This window comes from Typha angustifolia, chromosome 8, assembly GCF_048772165.1.
Source record: "Typha angustifolia cultivar Huaian chromosome 8, ASM4877216v1, whole genome shotgun sequence".
Lineage (NCBI taxonomy): Eukaryota > Viridiplantae > Streptophyta > Magnoliopsida > Poales > Typhaceae > Typha > Typha angustifolia.
In genome coordinates, this window is record NC_133246.1 from 14,026,670 (window position 1) to 14,050,371 (window position 23,702).

Here is a 23,702-nt window from a genome sequence, read left to right on the forward strand (position 1 = left end):
CTTGGTAGTCTACTTAAATTCGGCCACCTTGATAAAGTTTTTGCCATAAAGAAATGGCCACCAGTTGTGGACCCATCTTAATTAAAGGGTCTAGTGTGGAATACCAGTTTATATTAGATGGACAGAGAGCCTCATTGCATGGAACCCATTCGGCCACTTATTTTTTATTTTTTGTTTTTCTATATATATATATATATATAGAGAGAGAGAGAGAGAGAGAGAGAGAGAGAGAGTGATGAATTGATGATGAGAGTTGGGTTGGTAGTGTTATTGGATATATGGGCCTCACATGTGCGCATGATACTATCATAGATGTGGGCATGCACTAGTTATATCTATATATCTATATCTATATATCTATATATATATATATACCCATTTAATTGCAAAGGAAGATCGATCTCTAAAAACCCCCTTCAAATAGCCCTCCCTTGTACTTTCCTCTTCTCGAACAACTGCTGCTCATACCTCTCTTCTTCCCCCTTCCCTCTCTCGCTCTCTCTTTATCTCACTCTCTCTCTCTCCAGTCTCTACTTGATCTTTAGGAGTTCCAAAGCACCCAAAATTTAGCACGATGGGCATTTGGATGTGGATCATGTGGATGGCCATGGCAAAGGTTACAGTGGGACTAGCGATCCTTTTGAGGAATAGTTGCAAGCTAAAGAGGTTAAGAAAGAGAAGACCCCAACTCCCAAGAGGCAATCTTGGGTGGCCTCTCATTGGTGAGACCCTTGAATTCGTTTCATATGCCTACTCACCTCGCCCGGAGACCTTCATGGACAAACGCCGGCTCCTGTGAGTCTATTCGTACTCTTCTTCGATCCTTTTTTTTTTTTTTCTTATATATATATATATGGATCCTTTTCCTCCATTAATTCATAAAGCTCTTGCTTTATATACATAAAGATAACAATATTTAATGGAAAAAAAAATTAAATATAAGGTATGGGAAGGTGTTCAAGTCTCACATCTTTGGTAGTCCGACCATCGTATCGACCGACGCCGACGTGAGCCGCTTCGTCCTGCAGAGCGACGCGAAGACCTTCGTGCCGTCGTACCCTAAATCTCTCACTGAGTTAATGGGCAAGTCGTCCATCCTCTTGATCAATGGCAGCCTCCAAAGGCGAGTCCACGGTCTCGTCGGCGCCTTCTTCAAGTCGCCGCAGCTCAAATCTCAGATCACCGGCGACATGCAACGTTACGTGGCCTCATCCATGAAGAACTGGGAGGATGATCAGATCATCTACGTCCAAGATGAGGCCAAATTGGTTAGTTTACCACCACGACTACTACTTACTACTACTACTACCACCACCACTACTACTACAACTACAACTACAACTACAAACTCTTTCTTGATCACTAATAGTGTCGCACGTGCACGTGCACGTGCACATGCACTTATGTCGTCACACAGATTAATTGGATACGATTGTTGGAGTTAATGCGCATGCCCTACCCTATTACTTATGCCATTTAATTAACTAAATTACAATCGAATCTCATAAAAGATCACAGTAGAAATATGAAGAGACACTCGAAGCTATATTCTTCTCATTTCAATCTTGTATGTTGAGCTAACGTTGGCAATATGATCTATTGCATGGCACTTTTTCTATCACCAGATTGTGTTCCAGATACTAGTGAAAGGTTTGATTGGTCTAAAGCCAAGTAAAGAGATGAACTTCCTCAAGCTACAATTCCAAGAATTTATTGCCGGCTTGATGTCTTTACCCATTAAGCTACCAGGGAGCAGGCTTTATAGATCTTTAAAGGTGAGTCGTAGTGCATGCCCCCATTTCTATAACATCTATGCCTATATCTATATATTCCATGGACCACTCTGTTAGATTCATTGCTAACGTAGAAGAAGCATTAATTCCTTTAGGCCAAGAAGAAGATGGCAATGCTAATAAAAGAAATCATCCAAGAAAAAAGGAAGAGGAAAGATCGCCATGCCGCCGCCCTGGACGCTGTCGACGTCTTGATCAAGGACGAGAGCGAACAACTCACCGACGAATTAATCTCCGACAACATGATCGATTTGATGATCCCGGCCGAGGATTCTGTGCCACTTCTTATCACCTTAGCGGTCAAGTACCTCAGTGAATGCCCTCTTGCTCTCAGAGAATTAGAGGTATATTAAAACGACTATCTCTTGATTCTTAAATCTTTTCTTGAGTAGTAGGGACAACGTAATATTGATGCATTCGTTGAGTTGATTCAATCGATTTTAACTTTATTAGTGAAGTCAACTTATGGCTGTTGACGTTGACTGATGCAAAAGTTTGCTGTTATTTTGTTTTCGACTCATCCTATGATAACGTTTTAATTGCACGCCAACGATAAAGTTCTATAGATTAGTTCTTCTTTATTACATAAAATGGTGTAAGCATAAACTTTTCTCTAATACTACTCACGTAGAACATAATTAGAGATACAAGAAAAGAAAGAATTATGAATTACGATTGTCCCTAACTCAAGACAAATGGTAGAAGAAGAAGAAGAAGAAGAACAATTAATTAACAACAACAACAACAAGTTCAAAACGATGGAATTACGTACGCCATCTGGATTTTATTCTTTTATTACTAAAATTGTGATACTGTCAGGAGGAAAACATGCAATTCAAGACTCACAAGTCAACTCTTGGGGAATCATTGCAATGGTCGGATTACATGTCCTTATCATTCACTCAAAATGTAAGTTTCACGATCAATATCTAACATCATACCAAAAGAAAATAAATAAACAACATGAACTACTACGTAAATTAACAAACAAAAAATAAATGTTGGGCCATATGAAATTTATACAGGTAATAACGGAGACGCTACGAATGGGTAACATCATCAGCGGCATCATGCGCAAGGCAGTGAGGGACGTCGAGATCAAAGGGCACTTCATCCCTAAAGGATGGTGTGTCTTCACATACTTTCGATCGGTCCACCTCGACGACCAACACTACAAAGATGCCTACAAGTTTAATCCATGGAGGTGGAAGGTAAGAGAATGCGAATGTAAAATATTTATTAGAATAACAAGAGATCCTTAGTTCTAATCTAGCTCGTAAGGTATATGAATTCAAATTCATTTTCTTAAATTCTTTTGAAATGTCTTTTAAAGATTGTTTCTTAGAAACTAGCTTATTTAAACTTTTAGAATAGTTGGAGAGCCAACAATAGCACCGAACTGCACAAAGTGGCTTCTCAATTCTCTTATAGTACAATAGCTTACGTTTGAATATTGCACTCTCTTCTTCTACTCATGATTGGATCGTGACTATGTACAGGAGAAGGACATGATCAATACCAGTAGCTTTACTCCATTTGGAGGTGGACAAAGGCTTTGCCCAGGACTGGATTTGGCAAGGCTGGAAGCTTCCATCTTCTTACATCACTTGGTCACCAACTTCACGTATGTATATATTGCCAATTTACATCGATCTGATACTATATATACGTATATGTATATGTATAGCACACGTGAATGCATCATGCATCATGCATGGCATTTCTATCTGCATGTGTTTACTGTAGATATATGTCAAACTAAATTTAACTAATGAAGTTTGAATTAAGAATGTAACTCATAGATGCATGCATCTACATACGAAACATAAGCGTGTACAAAGCGAATAATACTTGCATGCATCATGTGCATGTGACCATCAAGTGGCGATGGGCATTGCAAGTGCATGCATGTCCATTAAATTCTTGATGGTATGATGATGTCATGCGTGCATGATGGAAGGGGGGCCTCGTCATGATCCCTTGTGGTGTATGTATGCCCACATGCAGGTGGGTGGCCGAGGAGGACCACATTGTAAATTTTCCCACCGTCAGGATGAAGAGAAGACTTCCCATCCGAGTGACGAGAAAGAGGTAGACGATCGAACCCAGCGCAACTCTATGCCGGAAGCCGATCAGAAGCGGCCAAGTATCAGCTGCAGCGAATTCCTGCAACCCGGGGCAAGCGGCAGACAGGCCTACTCTGGAACTTGGGATGCTGTATGTATGTATATTATATTATTATTATTACTACTACTACTACTACTACTACTACTTTTATTATTATTATTATATTGATTGAGATAGGAATAAATGTATGTCATAAATAAAAGAAAGAGAGAGAGAGAGAGGGATGGGTTTTTGCACAAATACCAAGGGAGAAATTAAATTTGGGTTTTGGGTCAAGCGTGTGGGTCTGACATTTTTGACCAGGGAAAGGATGGTTTTGGGCAGTGTGAACTTTGAAGTGGGGGTGGAATGCAGGGCCTATAGAGATATGCAGCAGAGAGAGAGAGAGAGAGAGAGAGAGAGAGAGAGAGAGAGAGAGAGAGAGAGAGAGAGAGAGAGAGAGAGAGAGTAGTCTTCTTGGAAACTTCAACTCTGCCTCCATTACTGCTGCTGTCTCAGTTTTAGCATCCAAAGGAGGAGAAATGATGGAGATACCCCAAAGGCATGCACACCGAGTCACCAACTAGTCTTTCTTTTTCTCTTTTTAATCTCCCTACTTTTTTATTTTTAGATGATCTGTACGAATTTTGATTGGAAGAGGGCGGGGCCCATGTTCAAGTGTTAATTAAGGTTCTTCTTCTTTTTTGAGTCATAGTGCTTATATATAATCACACATTAGCACTCTCTCAACTTGTTGATGAACAAATTCCTAAAACATGATAGCTGGCCTACTGGAAAAGGATGCATTTAGCCCTAATTATTGGGTGTTTGTTTTTCTTTTAATTAACTTTTGAAAAGATCTTCTATTGGAGAAGACAAGTTTTAAAAAGACCAGTGACTGAGACCATATACCAACTATGGCAACATAGATGTGCTCCTCAACCACTAGGTGCAGTACTGCAATATTTGCAGTCTTGTAGACCCACTCTTTTGAAAAGGGAAGGAGAGATCAGAGCTCAGTTTTAAGTGGAGGGTTGGACCCTTACATTGCCCAAAACTTCCTCTCAACAAAAGAGAGGGATATTTAGTACCCTTCTGTGATCTAGTGGTGGCCTGCACTAAGATGTGTGGAGTTTTGGTCCAGACCCTCCTCCCTATGGCAATCCTATATCTTGTAGTTGGTCCATGCAAACATTATGTTTTTTTATGTATGCTAGTGTTATCTTTTGGAAATTCTCACATAAGGCACCCCCTGTTTGTAGAAATACTTGCTAGGTATGGAAGATGAGTTAGATGCTGGATCATGGCTTCCTCTCTCGTGCCAATGAAGAATTATATGAAAAGAATGTGATAAGAATACTTTCCTAAAGATTTCATAATTGGTAGGTAGGTTCCTACCGAAGATGAGAACACTCCACTTCTGAGATCAAGTCAAAGCTATCATCTCCCTGTGATCCAAAAAGTTGACGTAAAGTGCACATCTCATTCAAGATAAAGGCACCTTTCGATCAACGCCAGGTATTATGCTTCACGTTTTCACATCCAGTACAAAACCTGGGAAGTAAACTAATTAAGAGTTACTTCTCTCCGGGCCTTGCTAACAGAAGATTCAGCTCATCTCATTTTTCTCTCTCTCTCTCAAAAATAGAAAAAAAAAAACATAAGATTTGGCTCGCCTCAGGCACCACGTCTAATTCTAAATGACAATGCCAAGCAAACAACCAAAGTTAATACCAGATCAGATATTCATATATCAACGACAACTAGGATACGATATGAAGAACCTGAACCAATCATAAGAAACCAGGGCCCCAAGAATGATTGAATAGTACAATATCTGCAAAAAGGTCCCCCAGTTCAGACTCAGCACCTCCAGAGTCAAATTGGTCTGCAAGCCCCAAAAAAGGTAGTCCACGATTTAAAACAAAGCTACCCATCATCCAGATAAAAAGGAGCACAATAAAAACCTGATCATATTAACACCTTGTTAAAGCCGAAAGTGAAGCCGGTGTTAAATTACCCCACCGTTTAATAATGATTACATGCACACTACAATTTGGGGGAATAGCTGCTTCACTCAGAAGGTTGTGAAGGGATACCAAAGAGAGAGGTACACTCTTCTGTCATAGGTATCCATGGAATAGGTTTAAGTTGCTCTATATCTAGAAAAAAATAGGACGGATTTCAAATTATAACCCTAACATCAAGATTAACCTTTATAAATCCTTCACTAAAAGCTCGCATGTGTGCTACATCTTACAAAGCTTACTGCCTAGATCAGCTGCTTGTTAATGGTGTTATAGGCTCAAATTAGCAAGACGCAAACTAGGCAGAGCATCTGCAAGGAAGCAAGCAATACATGGCCTAGAAACAAGGATCTGATCTTCGATTATGCCAGTTGCTACATATTAGCTCCATGAGCGGCCACCACCAAAGCCCCTATTACGATCACGAAAACCCCCATGACCTGCGAAGAATGAAATCAATATCTTACTCTTAGAAAACATTGGTATTGAGACAGAGTCCATTTGTTGGTTTTAAAAGAAAATACTTACTACGATCCAACTTGGGTTTAGATTTGGAGCAGCTAAAGAAAAAATTGCTGAACTTATTCTTTCATATTTTTTTCTAATGTAACATGTAACAACAGCCAGGATATACCAGACCCAAGATGCCAATATCAGATCAAATTAGATTCAAAGAGAAGATCTATTAGACAAAAAGCATCTCAGACTTCACCAATCAAACAGACAGTCAGACATAATAGGCCACACAAGGCAAAATATCTACTAAATATAGAAAGATGTCTAGACCATGATGCTCAACAGTGTAAGGTAGCAAAGAAACATTTATTTGATTTTCGCTAAGTACTGCACCATTCAGGTACTAGGTCAATGATCAAGAGATCAGCACTGGATAATTATGTCACATCGTGATATTTAACAGCAATGAGATCTTCATAAGCCTTTTTATTGCATCTTGTAAGGTGGGAATGAACAAACTAGCAAAATTATAATATCAGGAATACAGACCTGATGGGGGAGGGGGACCACGACCCATTGCAGCTAGTTCAGGACTGACTTTCTGCCCAGCTTCTTCCAATATATTAATTAGATCCTTAGCAAATCTGGCATTAGCGGCTGTGAAAAACGTATATGCTGTTCCTTTCGCTCCAGCTCTGCCAGTTCGACCGATGCGATGAACATAGTCCTCTAATGATCCGGGAAAGTCATAGTTGATTACATATTTTACATCCTTCACATCTATTTCCAGAAGAAAAAAAAAACACGGTTAGTAACTGTGAAATACTCCTAATGTAAAAGAGCATTAAAGATTAGATGTCTTCTGCAGCACACGTACCCAAACCACGAGCAGCAACATCAGTAGCAGTCATAATAGGACTCTTCCCAGATTTAAACTCAGATAGGACCCAATCCCTCTCAGCTTGGCTTTTATCACCATGAATTGACAAAGCAGGCCAACCATCTGTTCTCAGTTGTCTTGTTATCTGGTCACACCCCTTCTTGGTATCCATGAATATTAAAATGCGGCTTCCATCCATTATGTCCTCCAGCAGTTTGACCAATCTGACATAAACAAGAAATGTGAGTTTACATGGTGCTTAAGCATTGCCCAGCAAAATCACCCATATAAAGGACACCTTACTTGTTATATTTCTGACTTTCGGATACAATCTCTACTCGCTGATGAATAGCATGATTAGCTTTCAGGTCTATAGAACCAATGACCACCTGTCTCATGTCAGATGTCTGATCTGTCAGATGTGGTAAAGATGATATTATGCAACGAACGCACCTGAAAACCTTGCTTAGCCATTTACCTTGTATGGGTTGTACAGGAACTGCCTTGCAAGCTGCTCAACTTCCTTAGGCCAAGTGGCACTCCAGTATAGAGTTTGACGATCCGGACGAATCTACAATGAAAAAGACAGATTATAGCACATTTATTCATTTTACTTTCAAAATGTAGCAAAATCATTAAGTATATCAAACAATAGTGAAAGGAATATATGTTCTGTCTCCAGTATTTCTGAAAACACAAGGTGAACTGCAATGCAGAAAGTCATATCTGACACTTCACCTAAACAAATTGAGGCAAAATAGATGACCATTGTCAGGAGGCCATTGCTCGATGCTCGCTTGTGAAAAAAATGCTTCAATTTATCTTTCTTCTTGAAGATAATACAAGTCAAACCTATAGCTACTTTTTCTTACTCCATCCTCAGTTTTGTTTCTTCTACTTCTTATGTGATCTATGTGATATTTTCTTATACTCAAAAACTTATTACAAGATATAAACTTAACTTCTGAGTGTTATGACTTACGAAGTTACGATAAATATATAAGACAATAAAAGACAACATTTCGCAAATATATGCCAACATACCTAGCTACCAACCATGTTAAATTTACCCTTTGCAAGGACTCTGGCACCATATCATGAAAATATACAGAAGGAGTTATCCCACTTTATAATAGTGATTCATAGGTGATAGCATATTGAAGGGAAAAGGCTTAGAGAAGACAAAGTTAGTATAGAGCTAAAAGACCAAACAGAAGTTGTAATTGTAGTGTCTTATTTTACAGCATCAATTGAAGTGTGTACAATAATGGAAAACAAGTCTCTACTCTCTATATGAATAGGTAGTCGTACCCATTTACCCATCTTGTCCATTCAATCACCTTAACAAATAAGGGACACCAGAACCAGATTTATGTGTTGCACTAAAGAAAAAAAAATGATAAAATGAATCTTTCCGTATTAAAGTATGATTCAAGTTTAGTTTGATATAGTCTATTGACTCTATTCTTTTGCCGCTTTATGTTAAAATATACTATTTGGTGCCTGTTTAATCTTTTTATCACATATATAATAAATTAGCCTATAGCATTTTTAGACTAGCTCTTCAAACTTAATCTACCATGTTGTGATCTTCAACTAGCATAATCTAATTGGACCATAACTGAGTGGCCTACATTTTTCAGCATCATTTGTGAGATTTTCTACTTTGCAATCTCGATATGGGGGTAAGGCGTACAATCGTACATCCACATGCCATCACAAAAGAAGTATCAAGAATATGTTATCTATATTTTTAAAAACAAGAGCACTAAGCATGACTGCATGAGAAGTATTAATTTGAGAAAAATAAACGAAAAATAAACAAAATAACACAAAAAAGTTCTGCTTGTTCTTGCTTAAGCCCAATATGTGAGATTGTGAAATGGTGATACCTAGGAATGCTCAAATAAACAGAACTGTTAGAACCATGCATAAAACGAGAAGGGATAGAATGTTCAAAAAAATATAAAGTAACCAATATACCTGGGAAACTATTTTCCTGATCTGAGGCTCAAAACCCATGTCCAGCATACGGTCTGCCTCGTCCAAAACGAGATATGTTACCCTCCTTAAGTTTGTATGGTGTGACTCTAACATATCAATCAATCGGCCAGGTGTAGCAATAACTATTTCAACACCTAAAATACAAATTAAAAACTATAAGTATCATTATCAAACTTTTCGACAGCAAGCAAGTGAAACAAGCCTAATCTCATCCATTAGAGTCAGAATCATAATCCTTTTTATCTTTAGTACTGATCAAGAGCAAACAGTAAGCAGAGGAACAATTAAAAAAAAAAGAATCGGAATTTGAACTCTTCTTCTTATTTTGTAATTCCTTCAGCAATTGTTCCAGCCACCTCCTTTGGAAAATTTGCCAAGATATGATGACACGGCCATTGATAGGTCCTCAATAAAGTATAATTTGCTATGCAACTTAATATACTATAGCATCAATATTACCCACCTTTCTGGAGATCTCGAACTTGCGGTCCCTTTGGAACCCCACCATATATGCATGTGTTCTTTAGCTTAGAAGAAGCCCCAAATTTAGTTGCCTCTTGCTGTATCTGAACAGCAAGCTCTCGTGTAGGAGCCAATACTAAAACGATGGGACCATCACCGGGACCTTAATAAGAAACAAGGGAAACAAATATCATTAACACAAAACTCGTTATAGTCAAATTTTAGAAGAAGTTAGTGAAGAAGTTAGTGAAGACAAGGAGCATATTATGATTATTTTAATACCTAAAATTGGCTGAGCATTAACATGAACAATAGCAGGCAGCAAATAGGCAAGTGTTTTTCCTGATCCTGTTTCAGCAATGCCAATAAGATCACGACCCTTTAAAGCCATTGGCCAACCTTGTGCTTGAATAGGAGTCGGCTCAACAAAGCCAGCTTTCGCAATTTCTTGCAAAACATACTCTGCAAAATTGAAGATACTATTATGAAATTATACCATCGTGCACACGATCTAGCAATCCATTTGGCATGCACATGATGCAAGGTAAAACCACATGATGGTCAAGATAGATTTACAAGGTTTTTTTTTGGATAATCATGATTTCATTGAAAAGTATAGCTGTAGTATTAAAAAAGAAATAAATAAGATGTTTTTATTCACAAAAGCACACTGAAGTCCTTTTTCTCTTCCCTTCGTTTTTCTATAGATGCAGAATAAAAGAAACAAAAACTAAATATAAATTACTAGGACACAGAAAAAACTGTAATATTGAAAAGAAAAAAAAGCAGATGCTTATGTTCACAAAGGCATACTATTCCTCCTCTTCCTTCTTCCCTATATATGCAAGTTAAAAGAAAGGAAAATAAAAATAAAAATAAATGACAAATTCAAGATCATTGTTCCAAATTTAGGACAATATCTGTACAAATAGAATATAATGAAGAAACCAAATTTAGGCAGAACTCGAAAGGTCAAAATCCTAACAGAAATCTTCATTTTCTATACCAAAAGAATCAAGAATGAATATTAAAAGGGGGATAAACTAATCCAGACACCAATATAAACAGATATGAGAGGTGTGCACATAACATATGGTTTTAGGAACGAGCACATTGTAACATAAGATTTATTGCTGAACCCTCCCCTCCCAACCCTCTCTCGCAACGATAAAAAATTTATAAAAGACATATGCCACTAAAACCAAAAGAAGAGCATTAGATTCACCTTTAATTGTACTTGATGAGTCTAGAATGGCAAAAACATACATTGGAATCTAAAAGTTTTCAAGTGAGTAAGCTAAGACTAGCATAAGGAATGGAACTGAAGTAAAATCATGCATCGAAATGAAGATAACATTACAAATTGATTGTCAGATATCTAAAGGTGGCTAATTCCTATATGACCCGTGAAGGTTCATTCTAAAATGGTATCAATGTTTCCATTTAGCAATATAAACTTATTAAGGTCTTGGATTCCATTCCATATTCGTTTCACATTAGTAAACTGGAATTGTTCCTATTTTGCATCTGCTAAGAATTTAACCAAAATGGTCCATAGCTATCATCATTGAAGAAGGATATTACTCTGATAATGAAAAATATGTTTCTAGGGCACTAAAACTAATAGTAGTTAATTTTTTTAAAAAAGTAAATGACTATAACTTCATCTTCATCCAAACAAGCTACAATTGCACTGCAGGTTCTTGGATGCAATTCTTCAGGATCAATTTAAGCACTCCCTCTAATACAAATCATGCTCGACAATGGAACAATGATCCAAACCCAATCTCCAAATGATTCAGTTGACAAGTTAGAAACACAAGTATGAGAGAGAGAGAGAGAGGAAGAAAGACCTGGAAAGCCAACATCGCGAAATTCTTTCACGGGTTTTGGGACATCCCGGCCCTCGACCGTGATCTCCCTCTTCCGGCGGTATGCCACCACGTCGGCCTCCGTCATCGCCGCCACGGACGGCGACTCCACGTAGAAATTCTTGTCGAAGTGGTTCAGCCCGTCCAATTCTGCGGCGCCTCCGCCGCTGGCCACCGTTTCCCTCTTGCTCGACGACTCGAATCCCCTCCCGTAGCTCGAAGCACCGCCGCTAAATCCCCCATCACTGAAACAACCAGATAGAACTAATTCAGAACGTCTTCTTCCTCTAGGGCTAAGGGTAGTTTTAGGGTCTAGATTCACCTTCTCCGTTCACGGTAGGAGCCGGGGTCGCCTGCGCGGCTATCGTAGCGGCTCATGGTTGGATTGTATCCGCTTTAGAAGCCTGTCTTCGTCCTTGCCGGGCTCGGATTCGAGGAAGAAGAGGAGGTGAGACAGAGAACAGACGAAGCGAAGAAGAGGGAAACAAGGGTTTTGGAAGCAGGAGGAGAGAGAAGGAGAACGAAAGGTGAAGGATGATGGTGATTTATTAGTGAAGGCTAGATTGGTCTAAGATTGACGAGGATTGGGGTCAGCGAATGGATCTGAGTCCAGTCTAGTTCGAGTTAGGACAAACGCATGTCATGTGTAATTGGTCACAGAGATTTAGATTCAGACTCGAGCTTTGTTGGGTTTGATTAGTTTAGATTGGTACCATAATCTTTTCTTTTCTTTTCTTTTTTCAAAAGAAAATAAAAAATTAGAGAAATTTGTTGCACCGTAGGACCAATGGTCTTCTTTTTTTTTTTTTTTTGATAAACTGGCTAGATTAGGCTGGCCTACGTTACAGCAGGAATAAACGCCTCCTCCAATATAAGGTTACAGAGTTCCACAGGGAGAGGGTCCGTCGGCCCCAGCCGAACTGCCCCCAGTCCCCGCTTCCCCCGGTTTGCCGCCCAGTCGGCCACCTTATACCAATGGTCTTTCTTATACATGGTTCGATAGAATAACATCATCGCACGGGACCCACTGCCTGTTCTTCTTCAGTTACACAGTCACAATGCAACTCAAGCAACTCTTCTATGGCGTAATTCTCTGCCTCCATTTGTAGATACAAATCCTCAAGAACTACATAAATGCCCTCTGCACCACGAGGTAATATACTTGCTGCTGAGAAGACATGCACCTTATTCCTTACCTCAATCCAGCTTTGCCCAGGATTCTTCTTCAAACTTCTCACCTTGGTCATAACTCTTACTCTTGCCGAGTCCTCCCACCTTCCACAAGCAGCATAGGTGTTTGACAGCAGCATGTAACTCCCAGTGCTCTCCCCTTCCATCCCCAAAACTCTAGCTGCAGTATCCTCTGCGAATGCCGCATTCCCGTGTATTCTGCAAGAGTTCAGCAAGGCTCCCTGAACACAAAGGTTTGGCTTCATTGGCATCTTCTCTATGAGCTCCGCCGCTTCCCTTAGCAATCCTGCGCGTCCAAGAAGGTCCACCATGCAAGCATAATGCTCCATGGACGGCGAAATCTTGTACTTCTCAATCATCTGATCGAACAACTGACGACCATCAGCAACACGGCCGGCATGACTGCAGGCGGACAACATGGCAATGAATGTAACCTCATCGGGCTCATAACCGACTCTAACCATGTCGTCGAAAGTGGCAAGAGCTTCGTCACATAATCCATGCATCCCATACCCAGCGATCATAGAATTCCATGAGATAAGATCTTTGTCATCTATTTGATCAAACACTAAGCGCCCATCACGGAGGCTTCCACTCTTTGCATACATGTTGAGAAGCCCATTTGCAACCAACAAGTTGCGATCCATGGCGCCTCTAATTGTATGTCCATGGATCTCCCTACCAAGCTTCAGTGCTGATAACTCTGCACAAGCTGATAGAACAGTGGCGACTGTGACAGAATTGGGCGAAAGCCGAGATTGCTGCATTCGCCTGAAGAGCTCCAGAGCCCACTCTATCATCTCATTTGACGCAAATGCGCCGATAACTGCACTCCAACTCACTACATTGGGAGACACATCCTTTGCTTCCTCCATTAGAGCAAAGATCTCGTAAGCTTTGTCACACAACCCAGCAGCAGCATAGGTCGAAATCAATGCATTCCAGCATACCAAATCCTTGACCTTAGCCTGCGTAAACAGCCTCTCGGCCTCTTCCCTATTCCCAAGCTTCCCATACATGCATATCAATGAATTCCTCACAAAGGGATACTGCTCAAAGCCACACCTGACACCATATCCATGTATTTCCGTCCCCTTATCCAATGCTGCGCCACCAATATAAGGGCAAACCGACAAAACCACTGCCATGGCTTCTGCAGTGCCTTTCACTCCCCTTGCCCTCATCTCACAAAACAAATCGACAACCTCCTCATGCCTCCGGCATCGTGCATGCACCGACAACAATGTTGTCCATGTCACCGGATTTGCCTCCGTCCCAGCATCTTCCATCCGCCGGAAAACTTCATTGGCAGCTTCAGAATCGCAATTCATCGAATACCCAGAGAGCAAGGTGTTCCAAGACATTACATTTTTCACTGGCATTGCGTCAAACATTTTCCGGGCGATTCCCATCCGACCAAATTGGCCATACATCAAGACCAATTCGTTGCCTACATGGAGATGGCATTGCAAACCCATGGAAACAGCATGACCGTGTACAGAAGCACACAGTTTAAAGACACCAAGAGCGGCACAAGCCCTTAAGACGAGAGGAAAAGTGAAGCAATCAGGGAGAGAGCCAACAGCCCGCATCTGGGAATAGAGCAAGATGGTATCTTTCTCACGGCCATGGGCAATGTGAGCGCGGAGAATGGAATTCCAAAGGAGGGAGGAGTCACGGTGGTGGTCGGCGCTGGCGAGGAAGACCGCGACAGCGTCGGAGAGTTGACCGAGACGGGCGTAGGCGGAGATCAGATGGGAGGAGAGGAAGGCGGAGACGCGAGAGGAGGAGAGGAGGAGGTGGGCGTGAAGTTGCTTGGCTTCGCGAGGGGTAGCGCATCGTTGAAGGAGAAGGTCGAGGGCAGTGCAGGCGAGGTGTCGGACGTTAGGCGAGAGGGAATGGGAGGTGGAGGAGAGAGAGGAGAAGCGAAGGAGATAGGAGAGTTGGGAAGTTATAGGAAAGTAACTGCGAGAGGAGGAGAGAGAGATTGGGAGCATATGGGTCTCATTTGCCGTTCGATTGCTGTAGAGTTTCCTATTAAACGGGAAATGGTCTGTATGTACCTCAAAATATGTTAAAAGCGGCAGGGGTATAAATGATTAAATTCTTCTTCTCAACGGTTTTACCTCAATTTTTTTATGTGACATGGGTTTACTTTTACATGATAGCAAAAGTTAATCCAACCCTATAACTCTACATAGTAATATAATTTTACATAAAATTAAGTTTAATTTAATTATAATTGCGTCACAAAAGCGAATTGCATTCGTATTTATTACACCGACATGTTTAACAATTTACGATTAACCAAACTCGTTTACGGCACAATGACATATTTATGATAATTAATCGTTTATAATTTAAATAATTTATATGAATTTTAATAGATTGTGCGATTAATAATTTATTTATTTGTGATTCGTGTAACTTATTTATATATATATATATGATCATCTCATAGTTTCTCCACAATCAAAAAGCTTAATGGGTCACAAGGCCTCAATTATGTTAGACGAGAGGAGAAGAAAATATACATTGCCCAGGAGCCAATATAGCCTTTGGATCATACTTCTTCTTCATCTCTACAAACCGATCCCATTTGGATCCGAAATGCTTCATCCAATCCTCAATCTTCTTATAATGAGGCAAGTACTGCTTCGCTTCAATCTTATTCTTCTCACAGAATCTAAGTACTTCATCTCTCTGTCTCAGCACACACCCCAAGTTCACCGGGAACGACGACAATAGCAATCCGATCTTGTAGAACACTTCCTCTTCTGGAAAAACCAAAGACATCCTCTCATCCCACCTAATTATCATCAAACACAATTAAGATCAAATTATTGAATCATTTTATCTTATCTATCTATTTTCAATTTAGACAAGTGCCTCGATTCCCTAATTTTTTAGACTATTTGTATAGTTTTATCCATCACATATATATAGGTCATGAAAGGAAAAAGAATAATTATATATTATTCAACTAACTTATGACCCAATAACACAATATTGCACTTGAAGAATAAGCTTACGTTCTTCAGGAGATAGTCGTAACTTACTTGTTCTTGCCTAATGGGTAGATCAAGATAACACCCATGGTGTTGCCTTGCTTGAAGACTCCCTTGAAGACACCTTCATGGAAGTCATGGATCCTGGACTTGGGCACAAGCAGGTTGAGCCATGGGTGAGGGATATCCCAAAGGCCAAATCTTCGAAGCTTCTCCTCCTCGCACCGGACCCGGTCGACGAACCCAGTGTAGGAGAGCTCACGGATGAACTTGAATCCCTTGGTGTAATGTAGACCTTCAAGTATGGACTCTACTTCCTGCCAATTTGACCAACTTCCTTTGATATCACAGAGACTGAAAATTGAGATCTTGACCTTCGTATATATTCAAATATAACAGTTGAAAATTGATTACTAATTCATAGGTACTCTGACCATTTTTGATCCAAAAGTTAGTTAGTTTGATTCAAGCTATTTGAGCTAAGCTTTGAAGGAGCTTGATTTATAAGCCAAACGAGTCAAATACTAGATAGGATTTTAAGTTCAATAATTAAATTTATCTCTGAGCCAAACGAGTCGGCTTCTTCTCTTTTTTAAGAGATGGTGAAAATTTATGATTATTCCAATTAAAGCATATAAAAAAGAGAACTCTAAGAAAACAGTACCCATATAAACATTGGCTTTGATAGTGAATCACTTTTAAAGCAAAGACGGTTCAACTTATTTCTTTTAAAGTTTTGGAGACTCAGGTACATATTCCTGCAATAAATTGAGAATATATATATATATATATATATATATATAACCTAAAAAGAAAATTCACTTTTTGTCATCTAAAATTTCTACTTTCTTACCTGATCTATAGTAAATGCAGTGTCATCACTGTAATAAATGGCACCTTCAATGAAATAGGCGCCACCGTGCTCGGACGTGACAGCGCTGATCTTGGCCACCTCCTCGTCGGAGAAGAAAGGGGAGCTTACTTGGTTGTGATCAAGAAAGACGAATCCTTCGATGTAGTTGAATCCTTTCTTCTTTCCTGTGGTCCCATCTAAAGTTATCAAGTACTCCTCGTCTCCGGCGAAGGCCTCAAAGTCCGTGTAGACCAATCCGACCCATTTCACCTGCAGGATTTATAGGACGTGGTTTCATTTAAAACAGTAAGAAATATTGATATCAGCCAGATATATATATATATTTACCATGCATGCAGGTAGTATACAGTCTGTCATTCATTACCTTTGTTGGGGCTGGTTGCAAAGCGATTCTAGCCCTAGTGATGATTCCAAACTGCCCAAGACCTCCAAGAGCAGCAAAGAAGAGGTCTGAGTTGTGCTTCTTTGAGCAAGTCACTAGCTCTCCTTTCCCTGAATTCAAATAACTAAGGTTAATTCTAACAGTTTACGAGTGGATAATAATGCATGAATATGGAGTATTCAATAAAAATTAATATGCACCTGTAATCACGTCCAACTCATGGACATTTTGGACCTGAGGTCCATACCTGAAGGCCTGACCACTGAGCCCACCTACAGAGAGTGTGCCACCCACAGTCAAGTCCATGTAGTCGAGCAAAGTCCGCGGGCTGAGGCCATTCTTCAATGTCTCAAGCATCACTTCGGACCATAATTGCTCAGCGCCAACGTCCACGTAAGGAGAATAACCATTCTCCGATGACACCCTAATCCTTATTCTCTGGGTGCCGGCGGCTAAGGACCGCATATCTATGGTGATGCCGCCGGTGCTAACTGATTGGCCACTGTCGGAGTGGCCACGACCCCTGGCAGTGATACTGAAGGGCTTCGGTGACTCGTACGCCGACCGTACTAGTTGGACAATGTCATCCTCGGACGAGGGGCAGAACACGCCTAACGGCCGTCGCCCTACGATGATACCGCCGAAATCCGAGGAGACGGCGGTGATGGCATTATCGTCGAATAAGATCTTAGTGGCGATGCCAAGAGGGAACACATCTGATGGTAGGGAATTAGACATGGTGAGCAAAGGTGGCACTGAAAATGCGTGAAGAGGGTGGTGGTGAATGGTGTTATACTTATAGGAGGCTACATTGCACTGGCCATTAATTACGATGGATGTGCTGAACATAATGACGGATAGGGTTTATCTAAATGTATGCGTGCATACAGCCATGAATTTAATGGAGAGATATGCTTAATTACGAGGAGCATGGATATCCGGATGTCTTACGTGTATCTGTTTAAACTTCAGATTGATATACACTACGAGGAGATAGACATGTCTACTGAAAATTGGCACCAATCGAACAGCTTTGTTGTAAATTAGCGTTCCTGGCTCAATGTGCCGGAAAATTTGAATAGTCTTGGGGGCGTTCGAATGTAAAAATCCTAGAATAATTACACATTGCCGGCGTTTGAACAGGCCTACAGGTGTTCGAACATCCTCATGTGTTTTTATTGGCATTCCACGACCATGCGAATGCGTAGGTCTTCTTGAGCTTCGAGTCAATCTTATAAATAAATAAATTTGGGCTTTAGGGTTATAAGGCAAGAGAAAAATTTGAAAGAAATAGCCACTATTATATGTAAAAAGATTAGAATGAGGGAATTATGTATTTTACTAAGATGAATCAAGTGCATAAATATGAGGAGATTACAACAATCTCTCCTATAATTAAACTTGTCTATCCAACAGATTATGATAGTGTTGCTATATACAAACAAAGTAAATAACAAACAAATTAACCAAATCAATAATAATAGTAATAAAATCTGATTTTGATATCTCTTTCCAATACTCCTCCTCAAGTTGGAACCAAATCTGATTTCAATATTTCTTTCCAACAAACACCCTTCTCAAGTTAGAACCAAATATGATTTCAATATTTCTTTCCAAAATTATATTGGGAGATATTGGAAGGGATTTTTTTTTTTTGTATTTGCATCTCTACTTGAATTTGGATTAGTAGATTGAAGATTTGTACCACTCATGGATATAAGCACATTACCGCATATAGGGGTGGCAATCGGATCGGGCTAGCCGGGTTCGGGTCGGGTCAAAATAGTACTAACACAAACACAACCCGTTTAATAAACAAGTTAATTTTTCTAAACACGAACATGACTCGTTTATTAAATAGGTAACACAACGCGATCCGTTTAACCCGTTTAATAAACAAATTATATTTTCTATACAACTCGTTTAACTCGACACGACCCATTTAACCCATTTAATACATGTTATATTTTCTATTCAACCCATTTAACCTGATGACCCGTTTAACCTATCTATACAATCCGTTTAACTAGTTTACATCCATTTTACCCATTTACATGACAACACCTATTTAACAAAAAATATCACACATTTACACAAATCTATTAGATTTACAATATTGCGAGAACTATTTAGTAAAAATAAATTCAAATTTACTTAGTAGCTTTCGGCGAGAGAGGCATTGCTAGAGTTGGCGAAGCAGCAATGGCGAAGGCAAGGTTCCAGGAGATGGCTCCCATGGCGACGAGCTCCGGATCTGCCTAGGAAGACAAGACGGGAGAGGTCAAAGGAGGTCGATGCGGCCAGATGGAGAGGCGATGGTAGGCGAAGATGGGGATGGATGCACCGCGGTAGGCAGAAAAACGGGGAGTGAAGACGCAACGGTAGGCGGAGAGTGGAGACGGCAGGCGAAAATGCGGGAGGCGGCAGGCATAGCGGTAGAAGGTTGCAGCTGGAGAGAGGGACGAGGCAAACAAAAATTCTTTTGAAATGCTGAGGTGGCTGGAGAAGAGAAAGTGGAGAGATTGAGATTTGAGATAAATGATTAGGTTAGGGTTTATATATATATATATAAATGGGTTAGCGGGTTGACCCGACCTGACTCGTATACTTAAAGGGGTCAAACAAGTCAAAATGGGTCAGTTGTGTAAACCCGAACACGATCCATTTATTAAATGGGTTAGGCGGGTTGACCGGTTTACGACCCGAACCCGATTATATTATACTCAAACCCGATTAAGAGTCGGATTATCAGATCGGGTCAAATTTTGCCACTCCTTATCGGACCACGTAAATCTTATCTCTCTCTTTTCATCTTTGTAGTTTCCATATACTTAGAGTTCTTAATTTCTGATTAGCTTAGGTATTATAAGATATCTACATCTAGCATCTTGATTATGAATTTCACATTTGGTATTGATATTAACTTTGCTAATATTTAGTTTATCATAATCTATCACTATTTCAATTAGATTTATTTGTGAGGTAATAGAATTACTTTCGCTACCTTTTGCTCATTTGGCGTTAATCACAACAAGTCTCTTGTGGTGAAGTGTAGTAAGTCGTGCACGAGTATACTACTTTGCTTTTCTTACAGGAGTTTAAGTACCATAGAAGAGGGCAACAATAATCATTCTATTAAAGAAAGTAAAAGCGCACGCCTCGCCATCATCTCGTAACAAAACATGGTGACGAAGTCTAGGCTGGCATTGGACCCTGAAAGCTTAGAATATCATTGAGAGTAGACCCCAGAATGAACCCTCACCTGCCAACCAACAAGACATATAAACTAATTCTCAGTGATAGTTCCACCTCGACCCATTCGAGCTATTAATTTCCCCTGTATAAAAACTCTCTTATTTAATTATTTTTTATAAATATTGAACTCCTTAATTATATAAAATATCTGGGATATCTTTTTTTTAGTGATCAAATTTAGAAGCTTTACTCTTATTTTAGAGGGAAAAAAGAGAGTGAATAATAAGTTATTAATTCATGTTTTTCAGGAGAGTGTCCCAAAATAAATAGGGAATGTGTGTGAAAATGGGCAATTGTTAGGTGTAGTTAGCCCTAATTATTCATACTACAAAGGATCAGGATCAATTGGCGGCCGAGGTTAAGCATCAAAACCTTATATATAATGCAAACTCCAGGGACATATTATACAAACTCCACATCTAAGAATCTCCAACCAAAAGAGAACAAAACCATAACCCAGAAAAGAGCGAGGGCGAGAGCGAGAGAGAGAGCGAGAGCAGCACAAATAGGCATTTCTTCTCTAAAGTAGCAGCAGTAGTACTATATATTGGTCTCAGATGTATCCCTGCTTGTATCGCCGGAAGAGATCCTCGGTCTGCGCGTTCTTGAGCGCGCTGCATCCGATGACGTAGACGAAGATTAGGGCGACGGCGGCTACGATGAGGGCCACGTTGGCCTTCCTCCACTCCTCCCGGAGGTTGCCGAGCATCCCGGCCTTGCACGAATTGCAGTTGTAGCAGAGCTGGCTCTGGTCGTTGCTCCACAACGAGCAGTCCGGATCTGCGCCCGGGTTGCTCGGATTCACCCACACTGTCGGGTTCACGTACCCGTACCCGCATGCGGTCGGCGGTTTGCAGCAACCCGTCTGCACGTATTTTGAGTACATAAATTTAATTCCTACGATTGATTAGGACTTGGTAAGTGTCCATCTCCAAAACGGACCTGGAAGTTGGGAAATGTTTATTTTGCACCCTATGTTTTGTAGTTTTATTGTGTTTCCACCCCGAAATCTTTGGGGTCTTTTTTAGATGAAAAAATTCGTAATCTCAAAATGTATTTCGAAAGAACAAACTATAGTTCTATACCCACCTACAATGGCATCGACGTAAATAAGTCAGAATTCGAGCCTATTGATAACCAAAACATCCCCAAATCCATTTTCTTCCAGAAGAGAAAGCGGCAGTACTGTAGTGTAGTAATGGTAGTCAGGAATCAGAATCGTCCGTACTCACCTGAAGCGGGGAGAGAGGGCTCAGGAAGAACTCGTCGGCGGTGAGGTAGGGCGAGTCGCGGTTCAGCTTCTGGCAGACGTCGGACTCGCCCAGGCAGACCCGGATCCGATCCCAGTGTCCTGGATCCGCCACGTAGTGCCGGAGCCACGCCGAGAAGCCATCGAGGCGGTACTCGGCGTACCCGCGCCCGGGGACGCCGTACTCGCCGCTCGGCTTGGTGACGACGAAGGCGAAGACGAGGAGGATGAGGAGGAGGACGATGAGGGCGGCCATGGCGAAGAGGTAGAAGGCGAGGAGGCCCTGGCGGTTCCAGTAGGCGCCGACGAAGCCAGCGAGGGAGACGAGGAGGAGGAGGACGCCGAGGATAACGACCGGCCAACGCGCGAGGCGGAGGCACTCGTTGTCCTGCTTCGAGGCGAGCCAGATCCCGGTCCCGATGATGGGAACGGAGCAGAGGAGTGCGAGGAAGTTGACGAACGCCGTGATGTTGTTGCTCACCGCCATGGTAGCAGAGGGAGAGAAAGAGAGAGAGAGGTAGGTTTTGGAGAGAAGAATTTGGAGGATAAGATAAAGGAATTTTGCACGCTTGATTATAACTTCGTTCTATTCGTCATTTTTTTCACAGTCTATACTAGTGATAGGTGCATTCTATGGTTTCGGACTCGATAGTTTTCTTCTTTTCTCGCCTTTCCCCTTGGGTAAAGGCAGGGGAGAAAGAAGAAAGGGATAAATCTAGGGAGGTGATCGATCGTATGCAGCACTAAATGCAGGATTTTCTTACAATTATATAATTGGCAGATGTACATTGGCTGTCAGTGAAATCTTTGGGTGCCGCAGAGTAAGGCCCCCCCTCCCTCATTCACTTTTTCATATTTAGAAAATCAACTCTCACTTTTGCCAAGTAGGATTATCTTTTGGTAAGCTCATAAGGAAGATTTGAAAAAGTTAACTAATCATTCAAATTCGATTCCCAATATTAAATTTTACTATATATCACGAAATTCATTCAAATTATTTTAAATCTCATCGCCTAGTAATTTCAAACAGTAAATTTGGAAAATTAGAATTTTAAATCAACTAAATTTGAAGGGTTCGACGTTTGAAACTGGACGGTCGAGGATGTTTATAAAGAATTATTCTCGGATGTGATGGGTGACTGGCTTGATAAAAGCATTTGATTTTAATTTGCTTAGGTCTCTTCGGTTGATATTCAAATTTTTATAAATTATTCAAATTATAAATATATTTATTTAGATTGTAAATTAGTTATACAAGAGATTTTTCTAATTATAAATGAATCAATTGGTTCATAAATGAGTTAGTCAAATCATAAACAAGTTAGTCAGGTTATAAATAAGTTATTATGTCAAGAGTCATAAATAAATTAATTGAGTTGAGATAATAAATACGAATACGACCCATTTAATAATCAAGTTAAATAGATTAATTTATTTATGATCTAATATAATTAGACTGAACTCAAATATATTTTAAAATTAAAGATACCATATTAGATTATCGAGTCGAATCAACTTTTGTTATCTTAAGTTGACCCATCAATTGTACGCCAATGTATAAGTCCCACATATTCAACAGCTCCGATTATATTAGAATAAGAATATAAAGTATAAGATACGACCAGAACCATCAAATATGGCGCATCCGACGGCCCGTCCAAACCGACCCAGAATCTGAATCCATTTCTGTCGAGATGTTAACACTTGATAGTGAGATAGAAGAACATTACTAAATCTGAAGCGGCGTAGCGAATCGAATTGAATCGAATCGATTGGTTTTGTGCTGTCCAATTGGACGAGTTGGTTGTGGTGGGTGAAGAGATTCTCAATCTGACTCTTGCGGATGTCGTCTTGTAGCGTCACCGCCACGTTTCTCTATTACGCTGGACTATTGCACTTGGCTGCTGCTTCTCCCCAGGAGCGAATCATACATTGATTTCGAGAACTTTTGATATGATTAAGAGATAATTACTCTCTTAAGAATTATTATCAAAAAAAAAATTACTCTCTTAAGACTCTCTTAATTATTTAATGTTTTTATGATATTTGGAATCTTTGTCCCATCGATCAAGTAAAGCTTCCGAAATTCCCTTTTGGGTAGTTATCGTAGATTTTAGTTTTATTAAAAAAGAGCTAATTTTAGC

General features: G+C 40.3%; 5 protein-coding genes across 5 annotated transcripts; 1 reads left to right on the forward strand and 4 right to left on the reverse strand.

Moving 5' to 3' along the window:
* Nucleotides 1-410: 410 nt before the first annotated feature.
* LOC140765324 (cytochrome P450 90D2-like) lies at nt 411-4,353 on the forward strand. The gene is made up of 8 exons (XM_073104356.1): nt 411-795; nt 944-1,268; nt 1,626-1,775; nt 1,889-2,137; nt 2,613-2,702; nt 2,819-3,004; nt 3,293-3,417; nt 3,801-4,353. The coding sequence occupies exons 1-8, from the start codon at nt 575-577 to the stop codon at nt 3,886-3,888; spliced, it is 1,434 nt and encodes a 477-aa protein (XP_072960457.1). The 5' UTR covers nt 411-574; the 3' UTR covers nt 3,889-4,353.
* Nucleotides 4,354-5,851: 1,498 nt separating this feature from the next.
* On the reverse strand, nt 5,852-12,125 carry LOC140765151 (DEAD-box ATP-dependent RNA helicase 20). Its single transcript, XM_073104093.1, has 10 exons — nt 11,922-12,125; nt 11,582-11,844; nt 10,011-10,190; nt 9,730-9,891; nt 9,246-9,400; nt 7,741-7,833; nt 7,566-7,651; nt 7,260-7,486; nt 6,932-7,162; nt 5,852-6,366 (listed from the first exon to the last, which is right to left on the reverse strand). Exons 1-10 carry the CDS (start codon nt 11,975-11,977, stop codon nt 6,308-6,310), a joined length of 1,512 nt encoding a protein of 503 aa, XP_072960194.1. The 5' UTR covers nt 11,978-12,125; the 3' UTR covers nt 5,852-6,307.
* Nucleotides 12,126-12,391: 266 nt separating this feature from the next.
* On the reverse strand, nt 12,392-14,839 carry LOC140765150 (putative pentatricopeptide repeat-containing protein At1g17630). The gene has a single exon (XM_073104092.1). It carries the CDS (start codon nt 14,785-14,787, stop codon nt 12,610-12,612), a length of 2,178 nt encoding a protein of 725 aa, XP_072960193.1. The 5' UTR covers nt 14,788-14,839; the 3' UTR covers nt 12,392-12,609.
* Nucleotides 14,840-15,298: 459 nt separating this feature from the next.
* On the reverse strand, nt 15,299-17,792 carry LOC140765056 (cytokinin dehydrogenase 6-like). Its single transcript, XM_073103973.1, has 5 exons — nt 17,255-17,792; nt 17,037-17,164; nt 16,652-16,921; nt 15,850-16,115; nt 15,299-15,599 (listed from the first exon to the last, which is right to left on the reverse strand). The coding sequence occupies exons 1-5, from the start codon at nt 17,790-17,792 to the stop codon at nt 15,299-15,301; spliced, it is 1,503 nt and encodes a 500-aa protein (XP_072960074.1).
* Nucleotides 17,793-20,667: 2,875 nt separating this feature from the next.
* On the reverse strand, nt 20,668-22,233 carry LOC140765108 (tetraspanin-2). The gene is made up of 2 exons (XM_073104029.1): nt 21,542-22,233; nt 20,668-21,174 (listed from the first exon to the last, which is right to left on the reverse strand). Exons 1-2 carry the CDS (start codon nt 22,043-22,045, stop codon nt 20,863-20,865), a joined length of 816 nt encoding a protein of 271 aa, XP_072960130.1. The 5' UTR covers nt 22,046-22,233; the 3' UTR covers nt 20,668-20,862.
* Between the last annotated feature and the right edge of the window lie 1,469 nt (nt 22,234-23,702).

Coding starts and splice junctions, on each gene's coding strand:
- LOC140765324 (XM_073104356.1), top strand. CDS start 575: ATGGGCATTTGGATGTGGATCATGTGGATGGCCATGGCAAAGGTTACA. Junction 2,138..2,612: donor TTGCTCTCAGAGAATTAGAG/GTATATTAAAAC, acceptor TGATACTGTCAG/GAGGAAAACATGCAATTCAA. Junction 2,703..2,818: donor CCTTATCATTCACTCAAAAT/GTAAGTTTCACG, acceptor AAATTTATACAG/GTAATAACGGAGACGCTACG.
- LOC140765151 (XM_073104093.1), bottom strand. CDS start 11,977: ATGAGCCGCTACGATAGCCGCGCAGGCGACCCCGGCTCCTACCGTGAA. Junction 9,892..10,010: donor TAATGCTCAGCCAATTTTAG/GTATTAAAATAA, acceptor TTTCTTATTAAG/GTCCCGGTGATGGTCCCATC. Junction 7,487..7,565: donor GAAAGTCAGAAATATAACAA/GTAAGGTGTCCT, acceptor TGTTTATGTCAG/ATTGGTCAAACTGCTGGAGG.
- LOC140765150 (XM_073104092.1), bottom strand. CDS start 14,787: ATGCTCCCAATCTCTCTCTCCTCCTCTCGCAGTTACTTTCCTATAACT.
- LOC140765056 (XM_073103973.1), bottom strand. CDS start 17,792: ATGTCTAATTCCCTACCATCAGATGTGTTCCCTCTTGGCATCGCCACT. Junction 16,922..17,036: donor TGCAACCAGCCCCAACAAAG/GTAATGAATGAC, acceptor TAAATCCTGCAG/GTGAAATGGGTCGGATTGGT. Junction 16,116..16,651: donor CTGCATTTACTATAGATCAG/GTAAGAAAGTAG, acceptor TCAAATTGGCAG/GAAGTAGAGTCCATACTTGA.
- LOC140765108 (XM_073104029.1), bottom strand. CDS start 22,045: ATGGCGGTGAGCAACAACATCACGGCGTTCGTCAACTTCCTCGCACTC. Junction 21,175..21,541: donor GCCCTCTCTCCCCGCTTCAG/GTGAGTACGGAC, acceptor AAATACGTGCAG/ACGGGTTGCTGCAAACCGCC.